Source organism: Podarcis melisellensis (genome assembly GCF_964234715.1).
Source record: "Podarcis melisellensis genome assembly, chromosome: 2".
Classification (NCBI taxonomy): Eukaryota; Metazoa; Chordata; class Lepidosauria; order Squamata; family Lacertidae; genus Podarcis; species Podarcis melisellensis.
Genome location: NC_138529.1, coordinates 78,839,288 through 78,853,428, shown reverse-complemented (window position 1 = coordinate 78,853,428; position 14,141 = coordinate 78,839,288). Strand labels below are relative to the sequence as shown.

The following is a 14,141-nucleotide window of genomic DNA, read 5'->3' as shown; positions in this document are numbered from 1 at the left end:
TTTATGTTGTGTTATTGTATTACCATATTTACTCGAATCTAATGCTCATCTTTGTTGGCGAAAATATGTTGCGAAAATTAAGGCACACATTAGATTCAATGGCACATTGACATTCGCCAGCAAATACTTTGTTTTGTTTTGTTTCAAGGTTCTGAAAATTGAGGTGCACATTAGATCTGATGGCGCATTAGGCTCGAGTAAATGCGGTACTTTGAAAAGTAGTCCATGCTTTCCTCCCACTGTGCATGACGTGCTTCAGACGTGTGTTGCGCTGAATATTACACTAACTCTTTGGTGTGTTGCTTTTGTTTCTAGAAACCTCAGATTCCACAGGGATAAACCCTGAGAAGGAGAAATGTATTCTAAATGACAGGGGTAAATAATGCGTGTAAAGTATTGTTGACTAAATCAATATTGGACAGTAAGGTTAACAAGGAAAAAATATATAAATATATGTTGCAATTGAATGTCATGATGCTAATTCTAAGTGTGTTTGCTCTGGGCATGTGCTTTGGCTTTAATAAATGAAAGATATACACGTATAATCAAGATTTTTTCCCCAGTAGTAATTTCTGGGTTGTTCAAACTGATGATGATTGTTGTTACTAATTAAATTTGCTTGCTGTCCTTTATCCGAAGATCACAGGGCAGTTCACAACATAAAAATACAAAATACATAATAAAACAAAAACAAAGAAAAACCCATAACCCCTTCCCATTTTATGTAATATAAAATCCAAAGTTTTCTAGGGATGTGTTTAGGAAACAATCTAGACACCACTGCAATTAATAGGCATTGTGCAAGAGCTTGTTGACCCCATTTATCTCACTGCGGCATGCACAGGAAAACTGTGTCCTTGATCTCTAAAGTACTAACTACAGTGGGGCACAGCCTTTTACATCACATTTGTGTTGGCATTTTTAAACATTTGCATAGGCTTCAGTAAGTTTCTACCTTTAATTGGCGACTCTGTATTAATGTTAACCCACACCCATGATTTTTCTTGGTACAGCTGCTGAGTTTGTTTTGTGGAGCTTCTGAGTTTGCAGATCTGTGCAGTGGATAAGCTTAAGGCAGCAGTGGAAATAATATTTAAGATGCCTGCTCCACTCAGCCGAGCTGTTCCGCCCTCCTAATGCTCTTGCTCCCTCCCTTTGGCCCTCATTGTGCACATTTAAAGCCAGAAGGCAGGGCGGGACACCAGGCATGCAGTTACGCTTAATGTTGCATCGTGGAAATACAGCAGAGTGCAGTGATCACCTGCACGCTCTTGGCTCTCTTGTTCTAAAACCTCCTTTTAAAAAAAGTTAAATTTTGGGTACAATCAGCACTGTGCCCATGGACCCTGCCTTGACCTCTACACATTCAGAGATGCTGTTTTCACAGAGCCTACATGTGCACACCCATATGTCTGAAGGCTCAGGTATGCATGGCCGAGGACCCTGGGAAATGAAAGGTGCACACATGTAGTTTCTGTGCAAAGGGTGCCTTTGAGCATGTGGAGGGCAACGCTGGGACTGCTCATTTGTACCCAAATAGCATGTTAGGGGTTCTTAGGCTAGGAAGAGAGAAGAAGCCCTTTTTGTTCTACCACTAGAGCAGGCGTTTAACTGCCTTATAGTAGTTGCACACAAAACTCACATAGTTAAGGGTAGAAGGGAGGCTGGGGGGGGGGGAGGGAGAAACAACTTAATACAGAAACACAGGATGGTAGAGTTGGAAGGGACCACAAGGATAATCTAGTCCACCCCCTTCAATGCAGATATATTTTGCCCACTGTGGGGCTCAAACCCATTACTCTGAGATTAAGCATCTCGTGCTCTACTGACTGAGTTATCCTCTGGTCATCATAGAGAAGCCCTGTGGTATTTCTGTAGGAATCATTTGGTTGCTTGAATAATGTTTTAATTATTATATTCACATAAGTAGCTAATGACAAGCCTGATTTAATTTTAAACGCTAGAAGATATTAAAATTTCTGGGTTATATCCATTGTTGCATGAGCAGGCAGAATTTCTCCTTCCTCTCCTTTCACTGCATCCCACCGGTTGTTCCCCAGAGGTTCCTCACAACCCTTCAGAGCACTTTGGGGATGTGCACAGGAGAAGAGGAAGGGGAAATTCCAATTCTCAGGTGGAATTCTGCTCCATTTATACAAGGACACTATTAAATGCCACCCTAAAATTTCTTCTCTTGCCCTGCAAGTTTTTAATAAGGATTAATTTTTCAAAAAAGAAAAATAAGTGGGCTACAAGCAATAGAGGCCTTCACAATGGTAATAATAATTGTAATAAAAATAATTGCTGCAGGAAATGGTGATTATATATTATAGTAGATGAAGCCCAAAGCAAACATAATTGTGCCAGTTACATCTGAATCACTGTAGTCACAGTAACAACAATGATAACTGATGAACCATTAATTTGAACACATAATTTTAATCCTCCTCTGTCGGTTTTTTATTCTCTAGGTCCTACATTCTTCCTTGCCTGCTTCAGCATCGCCGCAGGATTAGCCTTCTACATGTATTGCTGTAACTCAGGTAAATTACTCTTGCGTTTTTTCTTTCTTTCTGAGAGGATAGGTTTAGTAGTTGTCTTGTTAGCCTGTTTATCTTGGCATAAAACATGTTTTGGAAGTGTTCTTGCATCAGGATCATGAAAGAACACACCAGAAAAGGCTGGTGTGTGGGGCCCCAGCTATATCATTAATGGGTACACATTTTGGCAAGACTGACAAGTTCTTCATAAGCTGCCTGGAAGTCAGAAATATAAACTGGGTGAGGAACATATGACTCTTTTCATATGCCTTGACACTACATGTGCATTCTCTGCAGTCTCCAGTGTGGTGTCATGGGATCAGTTTCAGTTGATGTAGCCTGATGGTGTCTACAAGGTGCCTACAGCAACACAGCCAACAGATGACACTTACCCATCCTGGCTTGCTGAGGGGGTATGGCTGGGAGGGGGATCCAGGATGTGGTCAAAACATCTTTGTGGCCCTGGACATTTTGAAAGAGGTGGTGATCTGACAATTTCTGAAAAAGCCCATCTAGGTCCCACTCTGGTTTGCCAGAACAAGTACCCCCCCCCCCACACACACTTGGGGCATAACTGTTGCAAGTATTCTGGAATGAAACCAATTATCTTGATCCATTCCAGTCTGGGTTCAGATTTGGTGATGGGGACTGAATCGGCCTTGCTTTCCCTGATGAATGATCATTATTGAGAGAGGGGACCTCTTCATCTTATTTAACCTTTCACTGGGTTATACATACATACATACATACATACATGCATACATTTAATGGATTGCCTTTTACCTGAATCTCAAGGTGATTTACAAACGTATTTAAAAACTGATTTGCATTGGCTCTGATCCTAACTCTCAGGTTATTTTCAGATAGTTACATTCAGTGCTTGTCTTTCATGCCCCCGAAAGTTGTGCTGTTGTGCCATCTGGTCCCTAATGCTATGTAACACCTACATGAAAGCTATTTGGGGCAGGGTGTCACAGGTATGCTGATGACACTCAGCTCTACCTCTCTGTAACATCTGAATAAGTTGAGGCTGTGTAAGTCTTAGACCAGTGTCTGCAGTCAGTGAGGGAACGGATGAGGGTTAATAAACTGAAGCAGAAATGGTGCTACGTAGTGGTTCAACCAAGTGGACATATGCTAAGGATCACTACATTGGTGATCAGTGCTAGATAGAATTGAGCTGAGGAAGTTCTTTCATATAAAATCCCCAGTCCTGGTTTCTCCCCACAATTATTATTTTTCAGCAACCTAATCTTGGGAGGGGTGTGTGTGTTAGTTTTTGTCTATTATTGGGTGGTTTGGAGTCACAAAAACCCTTGTTGATCTACTGCAGATTACACAGAGATCAACCAGCAATTTCCAATCCTCTTCTTTCTACCTCTGCTCTACCGTGTGTGGCTTTGTAAACAGAAGTGTTCCTTTTTTGTTTAACCCTGTGACCCACTTATTATTTGGGCTTTTTTTGCAGTGATTCCTTAATCCTGTATTGCTAGTCTTGGGAAGCTTTCTGTATGAGTTTGGTAATATGGAAAACGAAGCATTTTGGGGGTCCAAACCTGACAAGGCAAGACCAGTGGGAAAGATACTCCATAGTACAAAATCATCAGGCTGGTATAAAACATGCAGAAAACTTTTTATTATCCCTACAATTTGGTTGTCAAAGCTGCAGAGTTGATTTATAGCTAATTGTAGACTTCAGCAGAAGTAGTGATTTGAATGAATATTTTATTCATGACAAAAATAATCAGTCACTCAAAATTAGGTGAAGAACTCTTCTTTTTACAAATCACAATTTCTTCTGTTACATAATTTGCAAGTCATAGAATAGAGCAATTCTCCTTGGCCAAAATTTCGACAAGTTTTTTTGTATGTGTGTGTCAAATATCATTTGTGGGAAAGAAAACCCATTATGGCTGCAAATCTGACTCACTTCAGCTTTTTTCTCATTTCCATCCCCTTCCCCTGTTCATGTTTCATTCTAGACTCAAAAGTCCTAGGAGGAGCCAAGAAGATACTGGGGTTTTCTCCAATCATCATAGGAAGACATGTTAGGAATATTTGTATGTTGTACATGGAAGACGCACCAAGAAACAAATAAGCATAAACTGGCTCACCAGTCTAGCATGAAATTTTCCTGCCGGTGGAAGAGCTACATTGTCAAAAGATATGCTATTTTCTTATACCAAAGATATAACTAACCTGTGGCTTCAGCAGTGTATATTTGCTGCTACCAAGGGCTTTCAAAGGGTCAGCTATATATGCCTTTTACTTGTGGGAGTGGATGTTTTTATTTTTGTACAAGCTTAAACTATTTATCACTTGAATTTTAAAAAATAATAATTTTTAATGGAAGCTTTTAAACATGTGCCCTGAGTCATTGCAAAGTCTTAAAAGTCCTCCCATGTTGTGTATTTGTATTCTATTCTGGTCTAGAAGCCTACCAAAAAGTGATTCCTTGTCCAAGATGGACAGAGAGCGTTTGCTCAATGTTTGAACCCTAATACCTGCTGGCGGGGGGCGGGAGATCTTTATCCAGACAGCTATGAAATCCACATAGAAGGCCTCTGCATTTCCCTGCTTCACAGAGAACAAACAGAAGGATTCCACTGAATATCAGTGTAAACTTTGTGTTATTGCTGGTTGAAGTTCCCTCAGAAGACATCATGCTTGGTGCATCAGTTGATCCATTAGCAATGGTGGGAGATCCTCTGTGCAAATAGTAAACTCAGGTGGCTTCAGACAAGGGAACTTTTTTTAAAAAATGCTAACTTTTGAGCAACACTTGAAACAAATTAAGATATAGAGGTTGTCGTTGTTGTCGTCGTCGTCTTCTTCTTCTTCTTCTTCTTCTTCTTCTTCTTCTTCTTCTTCTTCCTTTTAAATGGTAGACTGCATGTTCTTTCTGTGCTTTGTATGCAAGAATTCAAAAAACAACGCCTGCCTTTTTGTTTGCTAGTCCATCTGTGCAATATTTACTGCCTATCTTAGGCCAGATTCCAGGTGCCCTGTTTAAGGTAGGAGGGGAGGGGGAAGAAATTTAGCAGGGTCAAAAATCCTGACCTGCATATGTTCAAGGTTAATTTGAGGAGGGTGGATTGTGCATTTTAAGAGCTTTTGTTTTTGTACCTCATGATACCTATAACAGTGTTACTAGTAAGACAACATCAACAACAAGCACCACCACAACCCTAAACCAAAGCCACCCTCCATGCTTTTTTGAAGCTGGGTGGGACCCAAATTAATCGGTGCCTCTGGAATGTGCACCTATTCTATAGCACCATTTCATTGTTTGTGAAAACTCATATAAAACCAGTGAGCTGGCCAGAAATAGAAAGATTACTGAAGCATAACTTGTGGTCTGAAACGTGTGTGTGTGTGTGTGTGTGTGTACATGCAAATATTCTCTCATCCTCCCTAAATGATTCCCTGCTAGGTTCCACCTTCTTTGTGTAGGTTTCTAAGGACTGTTTTCGTTCGACTTCCAGAAGGGTAGTTACGTTAGTCTGTTGAACCAAAAGCAGTAAGAGGTATTGTGGCACGTTAACAGGTTTATTTATGGCATAGGCTTTTTTGGGACTGGAGGCCATTTAATGATCGGATGAAATGGACTCTAGCCTATGATACCTTGTGCCTTAAGAAATTCATTTTTTTCTTTAATGTGTCACAATCATAGAATTGTAGACACCTCATTGTTTTTTATTTTGCTAAGGGCCAGATTCTGACATAATGCTAAACGATGGTTTAGTGCTATGTGAACATGTTTAGGCATGTGGGTGCTTCCCCCCCCCCTTAACCCTTTTCCTCTCACACGAACTGGCTAATCTTTACTATGGTTTAAGTATACAGTACAGCTTAATTTCATAAGCAACAGTTTGAAGTTTGCCTGTTTCAATAAACCATCGTTTTGAATGAAAGTGGAAGCTTCTGGTTTCCTCATGGGTGTGCAAGAGGAGCTGTGAGGAGCTGATGGGTCTGAGACTCATTAATGTAATTATTGAGGCCATAAAATGTGGGAAGTTGGAGAATGGCCATAGGAAGCTCTGGGGCTGTGGGATTAGGCTTTTCGTGCTGTTTGTATAAATTAAATCAGAACACCATTCATAGGTGCAAAAAAACTTTTTACTAAGCAATTTTCACTATTGCTCAGCAGACCTTAAAGTTAAAATGACATCATCAGGGTTATGATGGATAGATGGGTTTGTTTGTTTTTTAAAATTTAGCCTCACTTGTGTTGTTTTATTTCATTTGAGATATCTGCACTGTTGTGTAACTTGAACAGGCATTTGACTTTATGGCTATAGCTGTAGCCTCTTTTCAGGGTTTGCCTTACAGATATATCAGATTTAAGGTGTCAAGGCCACCTAAAGAGACTGAGCAAAAACAGCTGAGACCACACCCCGCAGCAGCAGCAGCAGCAGCAGCTTCATCTACATGCATTTCCTAAAATCACCACGAGAGGGAGAAGGAGCACCACAACCTGTATGTGAATTACTTTGCAATAAACTACACGCCGCTTTTTGCATACACAGCAAGAGAGACCAGTATAGAAACACTAGATTGTTAATTCAGTCTTGTTCTTAGCTTGCTAAGAGAAGCACCGTTGTGTCTGTGTTGGGGAATTCTAGTTAGACATGTTCCTTTCATCAGATTTATGTTGTAGGAAAGGCATAGGCAAACTCGGCCCTCCAGATGTTTTGGGACTACAATTCCCATCATCCCTGACCACTGGTCCGGTTAGCTAGGAATGATGGGAGTTGTAGTCCCAAAACGTCTGGAGGGCCGAGTTTGCCTATGCCTGTTCTAGAATTTCCTGTGTGGATTGATGGTGCACAGAGATTTCAGATATGCCAACAGAGAGGCACTTGGATTTAATGTTAGCAAATATAATTTAAAATGAAACATCAGTTCAATTACTGCTTAGGATTTAGGCAAACTTTTATGGAAGAATTAAAAAAAAAATCTTCCTATACTCCCCATGTTATAAAGTAAGAATTAGACCTGTCAACTGAGCTGTGTTTCTGATTGCTACCTGGATTTTCCAATTAAATAAATGAGTCTTAGTTACAAAATAATGTCTATTAAATCGAGGCGTCAGCCACATATTATACACAGCAGTAGGAGTCAAGTGCTTAGCCCTTAGTCCTTTTAAAGAGAATCGACAGTTTTGAGATAGGAGTATCTAATTCCTAGTGTGGAAAGGATATTGTCCACTTAACCTTTTGGAAATAAAGATTTTGACCATCTGGAAACTAAAGAGCTTCTTGCAGTCATGGGGGAAACTGGGGTCTTGTGGAGGCTTCTGGGGCAGAATGGCATTTTTCACTTAACTTCCCTGTTCCATTTCTCATGTCGCTCCCAAGAGACCCAGAAGATTTGAGGGACAAAAGAGCTGCAGTTAAAAAGGAAGATAAGTGAAAACTGCACCCCCATTCAATTACAGTGGTGCCTCGCAAGACGAAATTAATCCGTTCCGTGAGGCTCTTCGTATAGCGGTTTTTTCGTCTTGCGAAGCAAGCCCATTGACAGCTTAGCGGATTAACGCTACAGCTGTCAAGCGGCTTCCAGCGATCAGCTGTTAAGCGGCTTATCAGCGGAACAGCTGATAAGCGGCTTAGCGGCTTAAAAAAAGGAAGAAAAAAGCGAAAAAAACCCGCGGGGGGATGCAAGATTTTTTTCGTCTTGCGAAGCAACCCCATAGGGGAATTCGTTTTACGAAGCGCCTCCAAAACGGAAAACCCTTTCGTCTAGCGGGTTTTTCGTCTTGCGAGGCGTTCGTCTTGCGGGGCACCACTGTAATAGGATTATTCTGTGAGCAGATGGCTGCTTACAGGACTCTTCCACCAGTGGAACCTTAGGAGTTAAGTCAGGGGATTTATTTAGAAAAAGGGTATTACTTACTTATGTTTCAGAACATGCTGTAATGGAGGCTGCGACAGGGCAGTGTGTACCTAAGAATTCTTAGAAATCTCCAGCAGCTTCGAAGTTTACTTTTAGTATCAAAGTCAAAGACAAATAAATCAGGTTTGAAAGTTAAGCTATGGCTCCAGCGAGGATTGAAAGTAGTTTTAAAGTGTCACACTGGCTATGTGGCCAATATATCAACCGGCTCCAAAGTAAACAACTCACGCCATTATGCTAGAAGCATCTAGAAAGAGAAATTGCATTTTCTCTCTCTGAGCAATACCGAGAAGAGTTAAAGAGCAGGTAGAATTCTGGATTTCTCTTTCTCATTACTTGCAGGGACAGGGAATAAAGCATTTTGATGTTGTATATGTACATAGAAATGCCTGGGTGCTTTATGCATTGTGTCACACAGAAGCTCACTTAACATGTTGCTTCTATAGCCTACTTGCAAGTAAGATGCCAAAATGCATGGTTCAATCTTTGGATGAAATGATACCTAGCAGAAAGGTCCATACTTTCTGGATTTCATTTCATCAAGTCTTCCCCCCACCAGCCCCAATTACCGTATTTTTTGCACCATAACACTCACTTTTTTCCTCCTAGAAAGTAAGGGGAAATGTCTGTGCGTGTTATGGAGGGAATGCCTATGGGTGGCATGCCTACGGATTTTCCTCCTCTAAAAACTACGTGCGTGTTATGGTCAGGTGCGTGTTATAGAGCGAAAAATACGGTATATATTCCTGTAACTCAGGATAACATTTGCATCTGATGAAGTGGACCGGGCTCCATAAAAGCTTGTCGTTGTTGGCATCTGTCTGTCTCAAGACAATGGAATGCGCCTCTGTGCATGAAGTCAAACCACTGCAATTGCAGCTTAGAAGTGACATCTCCTGGGTGCAAGCCTGGGCACTAGGTATGGAGCTCCTGGGTTGCCCAGACGACAAGATCGAGCCTCACTGATGTCAGTGACAACCTTAAAACGTACTGATTGTGTAGTTTTGTCATAACTACGGACTAATACTGATTTTGGCGAAAGCTTTCTTAATTTATTCCATCATTGTTGGGGAAGAAAAACCCCACCCTCTCCAGTTTTATGCCAAACTGGCTTGTTTTGGTGATGCTTTTTTTTTTTAAATGTTGAGCAAGTGGCCACCCTAGGAGGGCTTTCTTGCCTATAGCATCAAGGTTTCTATTCTGCTCAGTTTGTGGTTTGTACTCCTGGAATATAGCTACCCTTTGCTTTCAAAGACAAATCTCTGTGGAATAGCTGCTCAGCAATGCTTGCCAGCTCTGTGTTCTTGGCACAGTTTCCGTGTCTTGCATGTTGCTGCTGGAGGAGCACTGCCACTGACTTGTGTTTGTGTGCATTCAAGCAGGATGAAGGCAGGGTCCAAACCAACTCATTTTGTTTATCGCATTGCCCCTGGTTAAATTTTAGATTACTGTCGTGATTTGACCGCTAGCGGTGCTCTGTACAAAATGTTGTGTGTTGCTATTAATGTAACAATCAAAGTGCCTCACAATGCTGGGCTATTGTTTCCCCGACTGACTTGCTTCCAAAGGAGAAGAACAACAACTTCTAACCAAAATCCTTTAGAGGACAGTAAAGAGCTTTAGAAGATGAATTCACACAACCAAATTGGTGTGTTAAGGTGGGGGGTTTCAAAAATCTAAGGAAGCTTCACACCATCCCTTCACCATGCAGTATTTATTTACCTGCTTATTTCTCCACTCATATTTGCCACATTGTTCTAAAGCTTCTCTTTAAGTGCATTGGAAGTGGGTGTGGTAAATGTTACTCAACTGAATTAATCATGTATAGACTCTTAATTGTTGGCCTAAGGCGTTTTCAGACCAGCCCTGGCTGAACTTCCCCAAAGGGTTGTTCAACTCACATTCTCAGCACATACTGGTTGTATATGATGACTTGGAGAAGCTCATATGAATAGATGGTTTGGCACGATGAACATGCAAAGGGAATAATGTTTAAATGGCAGGCCTGCAGTTGGATTTGCACCAATTCAGGTTGAATAAGGGCACTACTCTGATGTAAACATGTCTTTGCTATCAATAAATATGCTAGTGGTGAAGATAGTCATAACATAAAAACAGAATTCACAGCAAGTTCTCCAGTTGCTCTGCAAGGATGTCTCTGCAGCGAAATGATAGGTGTGCAGGCCAGCAAATCAAATGCTGGCACAGCCTTTATATTCGATCCTCTTATTTTCTCCAACTAGGCTATTCACTTTCTATTTATTATTAAAGTACCATGTGAACCTTCTGGTACCTATTATTTGTTCATGTTTAATATAGGGATTGGGGAGTGTTCTTGGTGAAGGTGATCATGTATGATCTACTTGTGATTCCTGCATTGCAGCGGGTTGGGCTAGATGACCTTCAGGATCCCTTTTAACACTAAAATTCTATGATTGTGTGACATCACAGGCTCATCTGCTTGGAATTTGCAGAGCCTCTCCCCCATCCACCCCTGAGCTGGACCCTAAGGAGGACTGAGTATAAATTAAGTGAATGCAGTGGTGTAGTTTTCAGGGACGCCTCACTGTTATGAGTATCTTCACTCTCAGATTCTGATTCTCTCAGGTATCTGCTGCGGCTCCTACAGTATTTGACTTGATTTGGGGCTCAGATTCCATTTCTTAAAATGAATCCCAGGGTTATGTCTATTTTTAAAAAAACAAGAAACCTTAGATATAAATAGCACTTATACAGCTTTTTGGGTCTCTGTGTGCACAAATTTCAAAATAATAATAATAATCAAAGCATTTGACACTTTGGAATTTTTACTTATTTCTGATAATGACATTCTTAAGTGTATGGCCAGTATGAGCGAAAGAAAACAAAAACCAAGTTTGTGTAATGTGCACTATAAAATGCTTCTTTCTTTTTTTAAAAAAAGCAATGTTGACTGAACATGGTTGTGTGGCTTTAAGAACATTTGTGTTAAAAGCAAAATAAAAATGTCTCAATTCAATCTTGAAAATAATCTCTCTTTGGAATCTGCTTTTTAGTATGTTGTATTTATTAGCATTGCTGGATAGCAGGGCTGACTACTTTATTTATGTATTTATTTAAAACTTACTTTGGGGAGTCGGGTTTAAGCTAGAGATCTGCAAGAATGGATGCAAGCCATAATTCTCCACTGTTGGAATGACAATAAAGCCTAGTCAGTTTGAAGGGAATAAAGGGGGGGGGGACAGGCAAAGGTGGAGGTGGTTGAATTGTGGCAGGATAACAACCTCAGGGGTTGGAAGCACATATGTGCTGAATGGAAGAAGTGGAGGCGAGTAAGCGGCATTGGGGCAAGCATCAAAGGGGACTGAACACCCTCCCAACATTTCATTGAGAACAAGGATGGGTGAAGACCCAGTCATCTTAAGTAAACATCAGCCTTACAGATGGGTTCTTGCGTATTCTCCATGGTCTGTAATACCTTTAGGGAGTTTGGCGCTGTGTGTAAAACCACAGAGCCTAGGGCTTGCCGATCAGAAGGTTGGCAGTTCAAATCCCCGCGACGGGGTGAGCTCACGTTGCTCGGTCTCTGCTCCTGCCAACCTAGCAGTTCGAAAGCACGTCAAAGTACAAGTAGATAAATAGGTACCACTCCGGCGGGAAGGTAAACGGCGTTTCCGTGCGCTGTTCTGGTTCGCCAGAAGCAGCTTAGTCATGCTGGCCACATGACCTGGAAGCTGTACGCCGGCTCCCTCGGCCTATAGAGCGAGATGAGCGTCGTAGCCCCAGAGTCATCTGCGACAGGACCTAATGGTCAGGGGTCCTTTTACCTTTACCTTTTATGCCAGCTGAGGCTTCCTGTTTCTTTCAAGACAGGATCTCACCACATCTAGACTAAATTATTGCAAGGCATTTCCCTGTCTCTGAAGACTTTTTTTCAAAACTTCATTTCGTTCAGGACACAGTAGCGAAGCTGTTAAGTAGTACTGGCAACAGAGTTTGTATCTTGCCAGTACTTAGAAGAGCTTCGTTGACATCCATTTTATGTGTCCAGGCACAATTCACTGTGGCGATTTGACCAATGAAGCCCTAAATAGCTTGAGATTGAGGTATCTGTTCCCATTTGAACCTGCCTTACTATTAAAGCTCTCCACCCTTGAAATGAGGTGGCTGGCAGTAAGTAAGGGCCGCTGCCATTTCACTTGTGTTACCTTTTCTGTGGCATTCCACCCCTCACCCCACAAAAAAAGTCTATTCACCAAAATGCTCTTTGGTGGTGTTGAAATGCCAACTAAAAATGCCTATTTATGCGGGCTTTAAATGGGATATAAGAGTAATCTGATATTTTTATTTAGTGATTTAGCACAATTGTATACCACTTGATTGTCACAAAATCTCTAAGCGGTTTACAAGAAATGCTAAATTTGTTTTTTAAAAACATTTGAAAAATAAATAAAATTAAGAGTGAAAGCATTTGAAACAGGTCAACACCTCAGTTTTTGAATCATAATCATAATAATATTTTTTATTTATACCCTGCCCATCTGACTGGGTTTCCCCAGCTACTCTGGCCGGCTTACAGCACATAAAAAATGGAAAAACATTAGATATTAAAATCTTCCCTAAACAGGGTTGCCTTCAGATGACTTCTAAAAGTCACGATAGTTGTTTGTTTTCCTTGACATCTGATCGGAGGGCGTTCCACGGGGCAGGTGCCACTACCGAGAAGGCCTAAACAAAAAATGTTTATTGCATTTAACTAAAGTAATGTATGCTGCCTAATTGTGGTAAAACCCTAAGCGGTATGCAAGAAATATTACAATTATCGATAAAAATGTTAAAACAATTTACAACATTAAAAAAAGATTTGTAGATTTTGCTCCTAAATTGCAGTATGCCATAGCATCCTCCTCCCTGTCACCAATGTACAAATGTATGTTTCTGGGGTTTGTGTGCAGAATTTAGGCCAGTTTTAGCTTGGCACTAAATAGAAGAAAATGTATAGTGACTTTTGTGTACTTCATGTTGTCAAGAGATAGTGCTAAATGGCGTCTCCCATAACCAGGACATTGACCCCTGAGGCAGGAAGTGCTGACAAGAAAAACGTGCTTCCTTTTGGGTAATCGTGTTTCTTCATAGTTGGAATTTTGTTTTATGAGGCTCAAACGACCACGCAAAGGAAATGGGAGGCGTTGAATGGGATATTCTGGGGAGATATAAGGAAACGGAACATGAGAGACAGGCATAGTGAGCAGGAATGGCGCAAATGTGGAAACAGCGATAATGTAGAGAGCAGATTAAACAAAAAAAAAGTTGTAAAGAGAAGCAAAACAATACAACCCTTAAGTCACTTACTGTGCAGATTCCTGTAAAACGAGAGGTTTCTTAGCAGTGTTAGCAGCAGCTTATTGCGGCTGCTTTAGTGCTCGTTCGGGAAGTGGGGATTATGAAACAAATCCTATAATCTTGGCCACCTTCGCCATATGAAATCACAAGGGCTGAAGGGGCTTTGTCGACTACCTAGCCCAGAGGTGGGGAATCTTTGGCCCTCCAGATGTTGCTGAATTACAACCCCATCAGCCCCAGCCAGCATGGCCAAGGGCCAGGGATGATGGCAGCTGTCAGCAACATCTGGAGGGACACAGGAGCCCCATACCATAGTTATCTCACGCTTGGACTACTGCAACGCGCTCTACGTGGGGCTACCTTTGAAGGTGACCCGGAAAC

At 41.3% G+C, this 14,141-nt stretch overlaps 1 protein-coding gene and 1 long non-coding RNA gene across 4 annotated transcripts in view; one reads left to right on the top strand and one right to left on the bottom strand.

Moving 5' to 3' along the window:
• Positions 1-5,291, top strand: part of CARD19 (caspase recruitment domain family member 19) — a 31,903-nt gene extending 26,612 nt beyond the window's left edge. The window contains exons 5-7 of one of the 3 annotated variants that reach the window (XR_014165043.1): positions 316-375; positions 2,472-2,543; positions 4,523-4,590. Coding sequence is in view for 2 of the 3 variants with exons in the window: in XM_081898362.1 (XP_081754488.1) it covers positions 316-375; positions 2,472-2,543; positions 4,523-4,638 (248 nt within the window). In the remaining variant the exon portion in view is untranslated. Of the gene's footprint in view, positions 1-315; positions 376-2,471; positions 2,544-4,522 lie in introns of all 3 variants that reach the window. The other 2 variants (XM_081898362.1, XM_081898363.1) reach the window with 2 other exon arrangements.
• A 2,200-nt stretch (positions 5,292-7,491) lies between these two features.
• The window catches only part of LOC309362668, a 167,402-nt gene continuing 160,752 nt past the window's right edge, over positions 7,492-14,141 (bottom strand). Inside the window, exon 2 of the long non-coding RNA XR_014165065.1 lies at positions 7,492-7,867. This is a non-coding gene — a long non-coding RNA (uncharacterized lncRNA). The remainder of the gene's footprint in view (positions 7,868-14,141) is intronic.